At 32.2% G+C, this 16,147-nt stretch overlaps 1 protein-coding gene across 3 annotated transcripts; it reads left to right on the top strand.

The window, feature by feature from the left end:
- Positions 1-234: 234 nt before the first annotated feature.
- Positions 235-16,125, top strand: LOC148180907 (uncharacterized). Of its 3 annotated transcripts, none has more exons than XM_088044256.1 (14): positions 235-300; positions 707-906; positions 959-1,108; positions 5,351-5,601; positions 5,649-5,838; positions 5,885-6,060; positions 6,109-6,256; positions 6,310-6,441; positions 12,301-12,401; positions 12,450-12,633; positions 12,685-13,311; positions 13,359-13,582; positions 13,631-14,211; positions 15,733-16,125. In XM_088044256.1, the coding sequence occupies exons 2-14, from the start codon at positions 717-719 to the stop codon at positions 15,869-15,871; spliced, it is 3,093 nt and encodes a 1,030-aa protein (XP_087900382.1). In that variant the 5' UTR covers positions 235-300; positions 707-716; the 3' UTR covers positions 15,872-16,125. The 3 variants fall into 3 exon arrangements, with proteins under 3 accessions (XP_087900382.1, XP_087900372.1, XP_087900377.1); XM_088044246.1 differs by lacking the exon at positions 235-300 and adding an exon at positions 440-556; XM_088044251.1 differs by lacking the exon at positions 235-300 and adding an exon at positions 441-556 and having other exon boundaries at positions 611-906.
- Positions 16,126-16,147: the final 22 nt, after the last annotated feature.

The raw sequence follows: 16,147 nt of genomic DNA, 5'->3' as shown, positions 1-16,147 counted from the left end.
ATTTTCTTCGCCTCGGGTATTAATTGCGTAGCGCGGATGCTAATCTACTTATTATTCCCCTCTTCACAAAATATGCAATCGCAACAATTAATTTTTCTTCCTTTCGTGAATTTTACAGTTGACAAACTTCATTCTTACAATTTTAAAGAGTTCGACAAGATGGAATAAGATATTACACGATACTTTCGGGTTTTCAATAAACCTGTTTCTCAGCTTCTTCCTTTTTGATTTTCCGTGCCCACACTCGATTTAATGAGCAACGTTCTTTCAAAGTGAGTCAATTATTTATCATAATCAAAGGTAAGATTGTTACATCTATCTTAATAAAAACAAACAAGTCAGGTAAACCTACCTGTTGCTTTATCTTCTCATTATGCCTAACAAGTTGCCTATTGTTTAACACTAAAAAGAGAAACTTGTTCACATCATCGTAATATTTAGGCTGAACGATCATGCGATTCAAGGACTTTTCTATTTATATAAGCATTTCAATTTCAACATGAATGCGTGCACGACACATTCAAATGTTTTCATTCGATAAATTAGTGCAGAATAAGTAAGTCCTTTTTTTTATTCCTCCCAACCTTGCATAATACTGACTTCTCTGTAGACTTAACACACTTTACGTGATGTTGAACCTCGGCAAATAAATACCTTATCTTTATCACCTTTGAAATCACCAGTCAGTGTTGTGGTGTTCTTTCAGACGGAGCAAGATGCTCATCTTGAGCATTCTCTTGACGGTTACCGTCTTCGTCGGACAATCGGCAATCAACCTTACTTATATTGTTAAAAAAGAAGGTGAAAAAGTGCAACCCAATTGTATCGCTGAAGAGAATGAGCGGTATTCGGCGATAGGCTGGGTCTATCCTCTGCCCACCAATGAAGAAAAGGAACCCAAAATAAGTAAGTTGCCCTTAGAAAAAGACAAGAAATAATAAAAAATTTTGGGTTTCAGCCACGAAGTTCGTGCCGACGGTTCATAATGATTTTAACTGTAAATTCGGGAAAAGTGAAAAGTGTAATAAAATTTGGGCTCTCAAAAATTGGGAAGTTGATGAAAATTCAACGAGGACGCTGGATTTACTGTTTGACACACGATGGGAAGGTAAGGGAGTGAATTCATAATAAAAAGCGCAGATAAACTTTTACGACAACAATAAAATAGGGTGCGACGAATAATTAATAGTAAGTAGGCACCACATTCTTGTTTTTGTTATGTACTTTGAATGTCAATCAAAAAGAGTAATAAAATTGCGCAAGCTATCGTCGGCTTAGGTCGTTAAGTTGCTAAGTTCATTTTGAATTTTTGTAACCGAGATCGAGAAATCTTATTTTTTTTATATTTGTCGTCAAATCTGGGAAATGAAAATGGAATGTTTCTTAATTCTGAAATAATAACGCAAAAACGATTCAGCGCTGTACCATTCTGTTATCCTTTTTATAAAATTGAAAACGCATTTTGTTAAAAAATGGACTTAGCAATTTAACAACTTAAGCAGGTTACCATTTAAATGAAAGTTGAATTGTTATCTTCATCGGCAAGTAAAATTTTTGAACCTACGATAACTCCAATGAAATATGAAAAATGGTGTTAATATGTTGATATGCTTACTTACATAAATGAAACTCTCGTATGAGGCAACTAAACTTATTAACTTTTTCATGTTTTTAACTTTTATTTTGGTAACGCCCATTTAACGTTTTTTTGCGTATTAAGAAATTTTAAAATGTTCGAATGCATGTCACAAAATGATTAAAATTGAAAGATTGTAAATGGCTCTGATGATGACGTGCTTTAGATATCATAAATCTAAGTTTCCGCTAACTAATGTAAAATTTTGGTGCGTAATTAGCGCCGGGAATGTTTGGATAATAAATCAAAACAAAGAAATCTCTCAAATGCTTCTAAAATGCCAAGCCAAAAACAAGCACTGTTTTATTTTACGCCGCCTGTAATTACTTTTATATACAGTACGAGTTCTATTATACCTAGGGTGTTAGGTAACGTTACGACCATAGCGAAAGGGGTGATAGAGGTAGCCGGGAAAAGTACTTTTTATGCCGATGTCAACGAGCGCTTTTCATTACTTATAACAAAATTGCCTAATTTACTGTTTAAAAACGACTAAAAAATAGTCACTTTTTGTGAAAAATTAATGTAAAATAAAAAAAAAATTATATCAAAGGCGTACTTCTAATTGTCGTTTATGACAATAACTAAGGACAGTTAATTAAAAATGCCTAGATTAACTAAGTACCTAGACATTTAACTGTAGTCAAAAAACAAGAGCCATTGCAAAATTAAAAGAAAACCGGTCGCTAAGAGCAGTGACTGCTAATTAGCCAAAAGTTGTATAGCTGCTATGATAAAAATTTTAGAGAAAAATCAGAAAGAACACCATTGCTCAAAGCCTGATTTACATTATGGAAATTATTAGAAAAATCCAAGACAACAAAAAAATCAACCACTTCTTAGTATCGCCAATAGTGGGTATGAATGTGGAAAATATAAACATTAACAATAATATGTGCCATTGGTAGATATTTATAATTGGAACAAAAATGTTGAACACAATAATTGTGATTAACAGATTTATAATAAAAATAAATAACATAACGGCCGGTTTTCAAAATCTAAACTAAATCTTTAATTTCGTCAAAGAAAATTTATTGGATCAATTCTTGGTGTTGACAAATTATTAAAATTACAATTTATTCCCAAACACCAAATTTTAACAAAAAATGCTGACGTGTGCGTTTCGATAGCAATGCTAATTTAAAGTTTAATCATCGCTCTGATGATGATAGCATTTTTTGTTAAAATTTGGTGTTTGGGAATAAATTATCTTTAATTTCGTGTATAGATATTTACAATATAAGTAACGTTATTAGAGTTTTGATATTACGAAGAAATATATTTGAAGAACAAGGGGCGATAGCCCTTGACTTCTTTAAAATTTCCGAGTAATGTAAAACCTGATAACATTACAGCTTTCGTAATACGTTTTATTTTATCCCAAAACTCCAAAAATGCATAAAATGATACTTTTTCTGCGATAAATTATATGACTCCTAAACCATGAAATGCTGCAATCGACCATATCTAAAGGTAGTATCAATGACCATGTTATAAGGAATTACTTACATATTATACCTACAACGTATATACGATATACAGGGTGTTAGGTAACGTTACGGCCATAGACTAATGGGTAATTAAGGAAGGCAAACTGTCTTGGAATCCGAAATTAATTTTATTTTTTTCGTTTTAGTTAAAAAGCTACAAGGCTTTAAAGTTGACCAATAGAATGGCTTCAAATAATTTTTCAATTTTACAGAAATCCAAGTAGCTTTCGGACCAAATGAATAATTTGTCACTTTCCCGTCACATTTGAAGTTTTAAATCAGTGGCGTCAATAAAAGGGAAAAACAATAACGCAATTTTATTCAAAAAACAGACAATAAAGCAACACTACACTAGATGTTCAAAATGGCCACCATCTTGTTGAACACATAATTGTAAACGACGCAGCAATGTTTCCTTTATTGTACCCAACACATTTTTGTTTTGACGAACTTGATTTGTGATGTCCACAAAAATAGAACAAGTACGCCACTGATAAAAAATAAGAACTGTCAGTTTGACATCAAACAAAAAATTTCCTTCAGTAACTCTGATTCAAATTTTTGTAACCTTATGCAAATTGTTCCCTGATTGGTCACATTCAAAGCCTTCCAGCTCTTAAACGCTTCAAGATAACCCGAAAAAAACTTCGAAACATTACTTTTCACGGCCTCCATCACCCCTTTTTCTATAACGTTACCTAACACCCTGTATATATGATGCGCCTGTACTATCAATTTGCAACATTACTGACAAGATCCAAATATGACAAAAGTATGGACACAAAACGTTTTTTTTGCATTTATTTCATTAGGTAATTATTCCATCCCAATTTATTTGTTTAAATTAATTAAACGATTTAAACCAAGAAGGTTTCCCATTTTATTTTAACAAATTGTTTAACAAACCATAGGTACATTTCACTACTTTTCTTTTTTTAAGTCGGATATAATTTCGTTAATATCTTGATAGTGTAACTATCTTAACTCTTGAATAACCAAATGGATATTAAGTCATTTTTTGAGAAAATTTTGAGCTCCTTTTCCATGACTGTAATTTAAATTTAATAAGTAAGTTACACAATTAAAACAGAACGATCTTTCTTGTGAATTCGAATTGAAAATCTATGAGTTTAGATTTTTTTTTTAATAACTTAACTTCTTATTTGCCCCAAGAAAAACATTTCAAAATTATGTTTTCTTCACCTCGCACAATATAAAGATTTTAGGGTTAGGTGGGTGTACGTCTTCATTAAACATAATTTATATAACAAGAGATTCTAATTTTTTGAAGTGGAGAAAATGCGATTATACTCTAGGCGCAGAATATAATACAATAGTTTTTTAAAAGCCTCTGCTGATTGCAATAAAGCACTAAAAGAATTAAAAGACCTGAAAGCAGTAACAAATGACTTTCCTTTGTGGTCTATAAACTTATAAGGGCCCCACAAACGTCGTTCTTGCACGACAGTTTTGAACGACGGTTTCGACGGTTGGAACGAAACGGTCGGAAAAACCGAGGTCTGTGGGCAAAAACCGTCGTGTTGAACCGACAGTTTTACCCACAGACCTCGCTTTTTTCGACCGTTTCGTTTGTGGGGCCCTTAAGACATGAACAAAATACAAAAACTTTTTCTTTATTTAATTTTATTATTGTTAATGCAAAATAAAAAATATATAAAAATGATCATTCGGACCTTTATAATAGTGTATACAATATGTGCACAAAATCGTTCATGTCAAATTCAAACAAATTATATAAATTAGTAAATAATACTAATTTTTTAGGTGTTGATGGTCACACTTTAAAAAAACATGTTTATACAATATGATAATGTGCAGGTGAAGCAATAAAAGGACAAAACTATTAAATTAAGTATGTTTTTTGAAAGGATAATTCCAAAGTACACAGTTCATGCTTGCTTCATCACCGTTTATTTGTATTATTATAATTTTAGTATTTTTTACTTGGTTAATAATGATTATAATTTTAACATTTCCGGAGAATTAAATCCACATTCTATGGGAGATAAACGTTTTGCCTCCACACGGTGTAAACCATCATATAATGGTTGAGCTGCAGTTAATATTAACTTTTTACTAAAACAAAAAAATGATTACTTTTTCAATGAAACAGGAAGTTCAAAAGATATGTTTACCTTAAAAAAACTTCCTATTATTAATATTTTTGTTATTAATTTTAATACATTTTTATCTATGCTAGACTTCCCTACGATATTTACGGACCACAAAACCAAAGAATTCGAGGAAAGAATCGAAATTCCCAACGTCTTCAAAGCAGGATTTTCTGTCCGAGCGTCCGAAAGCGTGGAATTATTACTTTGTGTCGGTTGGAATCCCTACAGTTATCCTTGCTACCACTTCAATATTAGCACCACTGCAATTGTCTTGCGAAAATATATGACGTTCCCGAAAAATATCTCAAATGGTGATAAATTTCTGGATTCATATAATGTAAGAAACTGTTTGAACGCCTACACATGCTAACATTTACTTTCTAGGCATTCGCTAATATTTTGTCTGGAGATGAATGGCGAAACTTCGTCGTAAATCTTAATAACAAAGGAATTTTGAGTTTGGTGGATATCAGCGTTAACAGAACTGTAATAGAATATGAAGATAAGGATGTTTTGAAACCGATGTATATTCTCATTAGAAGCCAACAACCAGCGTTATGGAAAATTCACCAAAGTAAATATTGCGTCCTCCCTATTTTTTTCAAACATTCTCATTCTAGATCAGTTTATTTACACAAAAACGAACCAGACTTCCCGTTTAGGACCTATTCTGAATCTTCCTTCACGAGATATGTGTGTGTCTTTGTATGTTTCGACATGTCCTATTTGTGCTATGAGCTTTTTCGCAATAAAAAATAACGAGAAGAAATTTTTAGCCGACGTGGAGCCCACTCAAGTACTTAAATTTTACCACTCATTGCACCTTGTGATCATGTATTTTCAGAATTTCCAGTGGCGACTCGTGAAACTAAAAGACGACCACATTTTAGCTGACAAACTAAACATTTTCATAGAAACCAAATTCACCAAAGAAACAAACCAAACCGAAGGCTTTTGGGCGGTGGACGACGTCCGTGTGTGTCACGAAAATGGTAATTTTTTTTATTAATAACTTTACGGCCCAATAAAATTTTATGAATTACAGAAGTGAAAGTCACTTTTTTGAAATACAAAGATGACATGACGGAATCTTCCGACGCCGTTGATCACATTTCCTGTCAGGTCGTTCAACATCCGAAGTGGCGACCCAAAAAATTGGTCTACTCGAAGATTGAAGGTAAATTTTTGATTTCTTTCATCTTCAGGAAGTACTGCATTTATGATATTTGATATGAGTGTTTAATAAGACGTGTGATGATGCAAGTCTGCACAATTAAATCTAAATTTAACGGGTATTAACCTCGATGTGCAGCAGCTGGAAATAGCGCGTGATGCTCGGTAAGGTTGCAAATATTGACGGAACTTTAATCATTCTATGGAAAATCTAAATTTGCGTTTTATTGCTTTGTGAGTCATTGATCTGATTTATTTGTACGGATTTTTTGGTGCGCTCGACTGTTGTGGACCGACGAAAAAAAAGCATTGAAATTAAAAAAAAAAAGATAACCGCAGCTTGATTGTTAAATTTTATTGCGAGATATTGAGCTAGTTAGTTGCGTAACAGCTGGATGCGGGATTTCTTCCGGCTTCAACCAAAAATAATAATTTAAAGTTTAATAGCGCACAATTAAAATTAATAGTATCCATTGGTAGTGTATATAAAATTAGTCAACTCTTAATATGCATTGTTTTGAGGCATGCCTATTTAGGTTTGTCTTCAGGGTCTGCCTAATTTAACGGTCACCATAAATTAATTTCTATCGTATGCACATTAATCCGTTGACCTAGAAAAGACTGAAAAAGATGTACAATGATATTCTCTGTCGGTTCTATGATACTTAAAACTTTTGGAAAATACCAAAAATTATCGTGTCTGATTTATACTCAATGGTTTAAGTGAATGTAAGTATTATAATATTGCTTACTACTGCTTAATTATTTATATTTAATAAGAAAAACAAATCTTTTATGTGCTTTAAAAATTAAAACTATGGGAAGACTCGTTAAAACAAAGAAAACTGTTCGTTTAACAGTGGGTACTAAAACAAAGCTGGCACCTACTTAGTAATTTTGTTTTGAAATCTTTGCCAAATGGTGCATCCAATAAATAAACAGTAAATCTTATTTTGAAATGTCACAGGAAATAGAGGACGTTAATTAAAAAATTGATTCGCGTCGGTATTTGTTGTAACTTTTTCATCTTGTGTTAAGTTTATCGCTTATTCGATCTATAGGTGAAAGTGTTTTTCAGCATCTTTTTACGTGATGACATTAGTCATAATCATAATAAGAAACACGCAGGTGTAGCTATACATATGTATGTATATAAGCTTCTTTTTTCGCTAAACTGAAAATACAATTTCATTTTTAATTTCAAGGTTTTTTTGGTACAATTGAAACCAGACTTTTTAAATTATATTGTGTATTTTCATCCTTAAAAGTTAACATGGGGTTGAAAATTCGGCATAGTAATCCCTATGGTCACTGTTAAAAAAATAATTCACTTATTACACCACCAGTTCGACAAGGTAATGAAAAAAAGGCGCTCATGAGTGGAAGTACCTACCACTTGGCAATGCTGCTCAACCCTTTCTAATAAGATTTTACATTCGTAAAGTTACTCCGTAACTAAGCAACTAATACCAATGGCTTTACAATGTTGCAACATTAAAAAAATTTCGACAAAGCCAAGAAATGGTACTTTTTAAAGATTAAGGTCCAGTTTCACAATCATAAAAAATTTAAAGTGAATTTTTGCCATAGAAACAGATTGTTGCAACAATTTAACAAATGACCTTTAGTTAAAACCGCCTTTAAGCGTTTAAGCCTTTTTTTTTTTTTTAAGCGTTTAAGCCTTTTTTTATACAGAAGATGGCGATAGTAGGGGCAACCGAAAAGTGACAAATTGTTTCGAATTCATCGCCCATGAGTGGCCAAACGTTCAAAAATTGTGGGTGAGATTTTACTGCACATCTACCGCTCTCGCCACCTAAAACGCACGGGCTGTATGTTAGTTAAAAAAGCACAAATTTCGTTTTAGTTTTTAATTTTGGGCCCAGGAATTAGCTCCAACGTGATAGGGGCCTTTTTTTCATCGCTCTATACATATAATGGAGCTGCATTACATGACTTAGTTTTCATTATACAGGGTCCGGCAACACTTGTGTCCACCCCCAAAATCGTCTTTAATTTTAAAGTTACAATTTTTAAAATTTGCCTACGCTTATAGTTGACAAAGCTCTAGAAGCTGACGCAAAAATTTGTTTTTTTTATCACAGTTTGGTTGGCGTCACGAGGCCTAAGAAGTATAATTTTTAGCGATTTTTGCGTTTTTGTGTTTAAAATTTGCGAAAAAAACGTTGCTTTATCAAGTTAGTTTTCAAAATTATGACAGCGCAGCGGCAAACTACGTTTACACCAAAATTTCACAAGTCACTTCATTCACTCTTATAAAGGTTAATTTTGATTAACACGGGCATGTTGCACTTTATGGACACCAGAAATCGTTAATTAACATCGACAAAGCCACAATTTTATCAAGTAAGGCTTTTGTTACAAACTAAAGCGAGCCAAAGGATAGATGTCATTTGTGACACAAGATGCTGACAGATGGGTGTAAACGTAGTTCACAACTTTGACGTAATGAAATTGGAAACTGACTTGATAAAACAGCATTTTTTTCTCAAATTTTGAAGACAATTTGCATTGAATCTAAAATAACAACTGAGATATTTTTAACATTTATATTGAAAAAAAAATAAATTAGGGGTTGATATTACATACCCTCACAATTAACTAAAAATTACATTTTTAAGTCGTCGCGACGCCAAAGCTGTCGGTAATAAAAAACAAATTTTTGCGTCAGTTTCTAGAGCTTTGTCAACTGTGAGGGTATGCAAATTTTCAAAATTTTATCTTTAAAATTAAAGACGATTTTGTGGGTGGACACAAGTGTTGCCGGACCCTGTATGTACAACTCAGTTTGGTGACATTCGACTTGTGAAAAAAAAATTGTGCACCTATGAAATTGTAAAAAAAAATTTTAGCCGTGAGCGGTCTAAATAAAACGTCGTATATCTATCTTGGTGAGCAAAATTCCATTAATGTATATAAACTATTACTTATTCTAAGAAATTCTCACTCGCTTATAATGTTGCATTTCTGTCACTTATAATATAAATAACTATTCATTTACTTTGAAAAGTTGCTGAAACTTTATTCTAGTTTTAGTTCATCACTCGTATTCATAACTATGGTTTTTGTGTTACTACTTTTTCTGCTCTTGAGAATTATTCCATGTCAAATCTTTTTCTAGACATATTTACACGACTACCTTACTCTATATGACATTTATGCCTCTAACATTATTATTTGTTCTCTCAATCTCGTTATGTTGGGTTTGGTGTATTAGAATTCTTTCTATCTAATTTTAGCCCTTTATAATACGACCGCTATTTATTTCTGTCTGCTTCTCTGCAATTTATTGCATTCAGAGCATTTCTCATTATTCTTCTTTTCTATTAAATTGTGTTCTATTTGATTAAAAGCCAAGGTGTCTCGTTTTATTTTTAAGAACGAATTTTTTTCCTATTTTGAGGAGCCTATTTCCTTGTTTTTTTTAATTTTTGTTTCTATTTTTATCTTTTCTACACTGTCTTCCTCTTCAAATATAATTGTGTTATTAAATTCAATTTATTGTTGTGAATTTTCAAATGTTATCTAAAAATTTTGCTAGGGAACTTATTTAAAATAATAATTATGCACGCTGTTAAACCTTCTGAAACTTGGACTTGAAATTAAGAGTGTAAAAAACAATCTATTGAGCAAACTTGAAATAGATTCTGTAGTTTCTGTTTCACCAATTGCTCAATTTTACAAACACATGTTCAACTTACAAACAACTTATCTTACTTCGCACAATTATCAGTCTGTCTCATAATTCATATTTGCAGAGAAAAACGGAATTACAAAATAAATACGGGTGATTTTTAAAAAACGGCAAGCGTTGTAGAAGTTTTATTTATAAGCCGATTTCAAAAATTGAAAGAATGGTTTAAATCAAGGTTCCTAAATTATTTAAGCAGGTTTGCTCGTTACTAAGGCTGAAACTCCACCCTCTTTTGGTTGCTAGGGACGTGCGACCATAAATGACGTCACAAGAAAGTTCTGTCAATTGGTTTGGGGTGTAAAAACATTGTTGATCGCCAATGTTGTTTAACAAAGTTCTTGAGGAAGCATCAGAGTGCTAAATATTGCTGTTTTAAATAATAATAGCAATGAAAAAATTCAATTGGAATTTAAAAGAGCTTTCCGATGACGTATTCGCGCCAGTTCAAGAGGTCTGCTCCTATTGGCTCAAAACTTCGTAGCAAACCTGTTAGTTTTAGTAAGCTTGGGTTTAAATGGCTTTTTATTTACTATAAGCTGATAATTTTAGAATGTTTCTAAATGTCTTGGAATATTTTGGGCGAAATTCAACTTTCTTATTTTAAATTGTGACCCATATTTTTTTTCATAATTTTGAAGATATTAATTTTCTTGAGTCAGAAATGTGTAATGTTTTACTTTTACAAAAAAATATTTTCAAAAAAAATATCAAAAAAAGGCAATCAAAGTTAATAAAATCTAGGTGCGTGGTGTCAAATAAGAGAATACCGTTATTGTAATGTCAAAATATATATCACGGTTTGTGTGGCGTCGCGACGCCTAAAAAGTATAATTTTTAGCGATTTTTGAGTTTTTGCGGTAATATTCGCGAATTCAAAATTTTTTCAACATAACTGTGATACAAATATTTGAGTTTTTATTTTAAATCTAATGCAAATTGTGTTTCAAATTTGCGAAAAAAACGCTGTTTTATCAAGTGTATGCAAATTTTCAAAATTTTATGTTTAAAATTAAAGACGATTTTGGGGATGGGCAAGAGTGTTGCCGGATTCTGTATGTATATTCTGTATAAAATTTACAATCTTATAAACTGGTATTGGAGTGAGAACTCGTAAGGTATAAAAGTACCAATTTTCCGGACAACTTTTTCAGAATTCACCTTCCGATGTGAACAGTTTGTTTACTACTAGTACTCGTGCAACTCATACATACATACATATTTCCATTAGTACGTAATTTCCCGCACGCGTGGTGTAATGTATTACTGCGTGTACAAATTTGGTAAAAATCTTTCTCAACAAGCAATAATGTCACTTTTATTTTTTGACGTTATTAAACCGTAATAAAAACTTGATTACGCTGATACAAAGGTAATAATCATAAAATTCCAAATTTATTGACCGTATGGTCAATTTGCATTAGGTCATAAATTGAAATATTTATATAATAGACTTATTGTAACTATAATTAACTTCTGTCAAAAGTCATAAATTCATCAACACCTATGTAAAATATTGATGACGAGCTGTTAATGAGAAAATGATTTCCGTTTTATGTTAAATATTTAAGAAATGAGGTTGTGGGCCACGTGTCGGACTTACGACAGAAATAAAAATAAAAGCAATAATGTACCATGTGCAGTCTGCATTGTACAATATTTTTGTTAAATTTTGTAAAACCTTTTATATTGGTAGTTTATTTTTCACTTTGCTGCTTTGTGATAATGTGCAATTTAAATAAAGAGTAATTAGCACTCTCTCAAGCAATACCATATTTCGTCGTCAATCTCAATTTTTACAGTCATACTGAAGCGCAAAAAAACTTTTTTTGCAGTGTAAGTAATTTGTTTCAATGATTAATTGGTATCAAATCTTTGCTTATGGTCAGATCTAGTCAAAAATACAAAAAATAATTTCCACCAATAAGTTTCCAGCAAAAAATGTGTCTGACAAAAAGTAGTAACAAAATATTTTCACGACGATTTTTTCAACCATGTACTGGAGTCAATTTTTTTTTAGTAATTTCAAGCATCGCAATTTCAATTTGCGTCATAACAAACTAATAAAATTAATATTGTTGTAATTTGTTCTTGGAACCAAGTACTTAGCCTTCCCAAATAAACCCAATTAATGTTGTTTATTTATAACAGATTTTCCAACAATCAATAACTCATCGAATTCAACATCTATTTATTTAAACTGGACTCAAGAAGACACCAACAACCGCATAAACTACTTCATCACGTATAAGGTACTTATACCACGAAATCATCATTTGTGTTCTTATACCTTCTTCTAGGCTAATGATCTTTGTCCTGAAGAGTCTCCCAACTTGAAACGAGTAAAATCAAACGGATTCCTCATGACCAAACATAACGAAATCACAATCAACAACCTGATACCGTACACAAAATACAACATTACTTTTTCGAGCATGCTTCATGAGAATGAAAAGAAAATTGCCATAACTACTCAAGAATCAGGTAGAAAGTACCACCGGTGTCAACAATTCCGAAATTAATTAAACGTTACAGAACAACCAAGTTTGGAAGAACTTCCATCAAAGCTCAATGTTGAAGTGACAGACAGCCAAGCGTTTGTTTCGTGGGACAAAATTCCTTGCTCATCCGTCAACGGTCCCGTTTTGTATTCAATTGCAGTTACGAATCTGAAAAACAATATCACCAGAGAAATTGATGTCCAAACCGAAAACACTGTCCAAATCAACGATTTACAACCTTATACAGCGTACACTTTGCGAATAGCAACTGCCAGAAACTTTGAAAGCATTCAAAGGAACAAGAACACTGTTGATATGAGAAGTAGTTTCACCACGCAACCTGGGAGAGCCTCGGCCATCCAAAATTTGGAACTCTATTCCATTGATCCTAGTTCAGTGTCGTTCAGATACAATTTACCTAAAACTTCCAAAGGTGTCCCTGTATATGTTCAAATCACAAGATGCAGTGCCCTAAGTTTTACAAAGTGTAAAACTTCGCAATTAGCTATAGCACCATGTAAACTCTGGCCGAAGAAGTACTGTATCGAAGTCAACAATTTGATTCCAAATCAGAAGTACACTTTTAAGATAAGTGTGCGAAATGAGGGTACCCAGTTTTATGGAGATGAAGTCAAAATTGAAACCTTCATGGAGGATCGAGGTACTATTTTTGTTATTTGTGTTGGATAAAAAAAAATTGAATTTTAGTACCGGGAATTCCCAGTAACATAACTTACAAGATGGTTGACTGCAAGGATGCTTTAGATTACTGTCATTTAAATGTTTCTTGGGCGCATCCTTATGATCAGAATGGTACTATTGATTCCTTCCATATTGTGCTCAATGGTACTGATAATGACACAACTAAGAACATCCAAGAAATTCTGAAAATTACCAATTCTTCGTTTTATTTACCCAAATATGAGTACCAAGTAAGTCGTTGAAATAGCAATCTAACATTGTTGATTCTTTTTTTTTAGATTAAATATATACCGTACAGTACTCACTACGAACTTTACGTTCAAGCTAAAAACGCAAAATATAAGAGTTCTTATGGACACACCCACGTAAAGACTGACGATATAGGAGACCATATTAATCAAAGTCCTGCAGTATTATCAACAAAGGCTACGTCTGTAACTTTCAAGCTTCCTGTTCTTGATCATAGATTACATTCGTACAGTCTCAGAGTGATAGTGCAAGACTTTGATCGCGAAAAAATTGTTCCTTTTGGTATTACATCGAATAGCAAAGTTGCAGATCACTTGTGCCATAATTTTGGTGACACGTGGATTTTGGATCCGATTGAAGTACGTGAAAAAGCTGATAGAACGTTAGAAATTGGTACTGGGGACAAAAATGATAAAGAGTTGAAACCAAAGACTCAATATTGCTTTACTTTTATTGTCACTAATAAGTATAAAGGGACGGAACATGATGTTGTTTATTACAAGAAATTGGCAACGCCGGCGAGTACTGTAATGAAGAGTGGAAGTAACAACCATTTGTATATCTTGCTGGTGTTGCTTCTGTTGATTCCGATAGGATTTTTGGCGTACAGGTGAGTAAAAATTCTCGGTTTTTAAGCAGTTTTTGCATCATATAACTTGGAAAAAAGCTGTTACTAAAAACAGAGAAACAAACCTATGGAAAATTAAGTTTTTGGTTTCTCAAATTTTCAGGTTCTAATTTTCTAAATTACTATCATTGATTAATGTTTCAAATTGTCCGATTTTTACTGGCTTCAAATTTCTACAGGCGCTTTCGTTTCTTATGTTATGAAAATTTTGACTCTCACGAGAATTCAAGCTCATGGTTCCAAACTCCCTTAACTTAGTTTAGGACTCTTCGTCTCCAGTTTTTAGATTTAAAAGTTTCGATTCAGTCGTTTTCCTTTTCTTGGATTTTTCAGTTCTCAGTGTTGAATTTTTCTTTTTCTTGTTAGATTGCATTGTAAAATTGTTGTTACTTTTGCCATCTTAATTTCTTATTTTTGAAGGCTTATTTAACGAAATGTCGGAAATCTAGAAATTTCAAGAAATCCATGGAACCGAAGGAATATAAAGAATTTAATTCGAATTTCAAAAATTTCAAAATATTTTAAAAATTCAGGAAATCTATTGAACTGAAAGAATAACAGAAGTATAGAAAACGCATAGAACCTGGAAGAGTTTGAGTCATCTAAGTAAAACATAGTAAAGTAGGAAATTTCCAAAATCTGCGAAATTTAGAGAAATAATAGTAATCTACCAAAATGAGTCTAAGGAAATTTAAAAAATCTTAAAAATATAGATTTATAAAATTTATTACAACTTAAAGACTCAAAATAATCAAATTTTTTTCATGATTGGTTCGCAAGGTAACTTTTTTCGACTCGCTTAGTGGACCAAACTAAAATTTTAACTATAAACAAGATAAATGAAAAAGTTACCTGAAGTTATTACAAAATATTATCAAATGTTGCTTTAGACATCCACAGTGTCATCCCACGTAAATTCAGTTTCACCGGTAAACAAAACTCTTTTTATAACTTTAGGCCCATGACAACACTTTTGAAGAAACCACTAGCAAAGAAATTAAAAAATCCAAACTCAAAATAATCCAAATTTGAAGAATTTGGCACTGTAAAGCCCACCTTACTCTACCACAATTATTGTTAATTCGGGAACCTCGATAACATTTTTTTGCCACTTGTTTATTAGCGTTTTTATTTCCAACTAGCCTACCCTAACAATAATTCAGTGGCACAGGGCGATTTCTGCAGAGAACTTAAAAAAAAATCTCGGAAACTCGGCCACAATTTCAAACTGGTGGTAAACTATTACCCCTTCTGGGCTTCGTACATATTTTATTCGGGTTCACTCTGTATAGAGATTTAAGAAGTTGATTTACCTAAAACGTAAAGTTAAAAAGTCTAAAGTCTAATATGAAGCTAGAAATTTTTAAATCTCTAAAACTTGGGACCAAGATTTCGTAGCTACAAAATACATGTGAATTATTATTATTATTTCAAATATTCTAACAAAAACAATACAAAAATAAAACTTCCATTTACGCACTTATTAATTTACCAACATTTCAGATATATCAAAAAGAAGAACAATCGAAAAGCCCGACAACACGAGAACAACAAAGAAAATGTCTACGAATCCTTGCCGTTCGAAGAATGCGAAGAAAACTGCGTGAACAATGAAACTTATGATCGCCTTCTCCACAAATAAAAATAAATTAACACCAACTTTTTGTACTTATGTGTTTTCTGTGATAACAATTGTGTACGTAGAGTGATGTCTGCACTATTTTCTTTGGATTTTAACCAGAGAACATGCGTGAACTTATAAAATAATATTCCAGTAGTTTACTAACATTGATGTAATCTTAACGTGCCATACTAAAGTGTTCTTAAGAAATTGCGCATTTTGTGAATGTGACATAATTTCGAAGATTTGTAATATTGAATAAAAAGTTTGTAAGAGTTTTTCGTTTCAAACAAACAC

The sequence above is a fragment of the Gnatocerus cornutus genome, chromosome 1 (genome assembly GCF_029298725.1).
Source record: "Gnatocerus cornutus isolate USDA-ARS CGAHR chromosome 1, icGnaCorn1.1, whole genome shotgun sequence".
Taxonomy (NCBI): Eukaryota; Metazoa; Arthropoda; class Insecta; order Coleoptera; family Tenebrionidae; genus Gnatocerus; species Gnatocerus cornutus.
The sequence above is the reverse complement of the archived record's forward strand: the minus strand, read 5'-3'. Positions and strand labels throughout refer to the sequence as shown.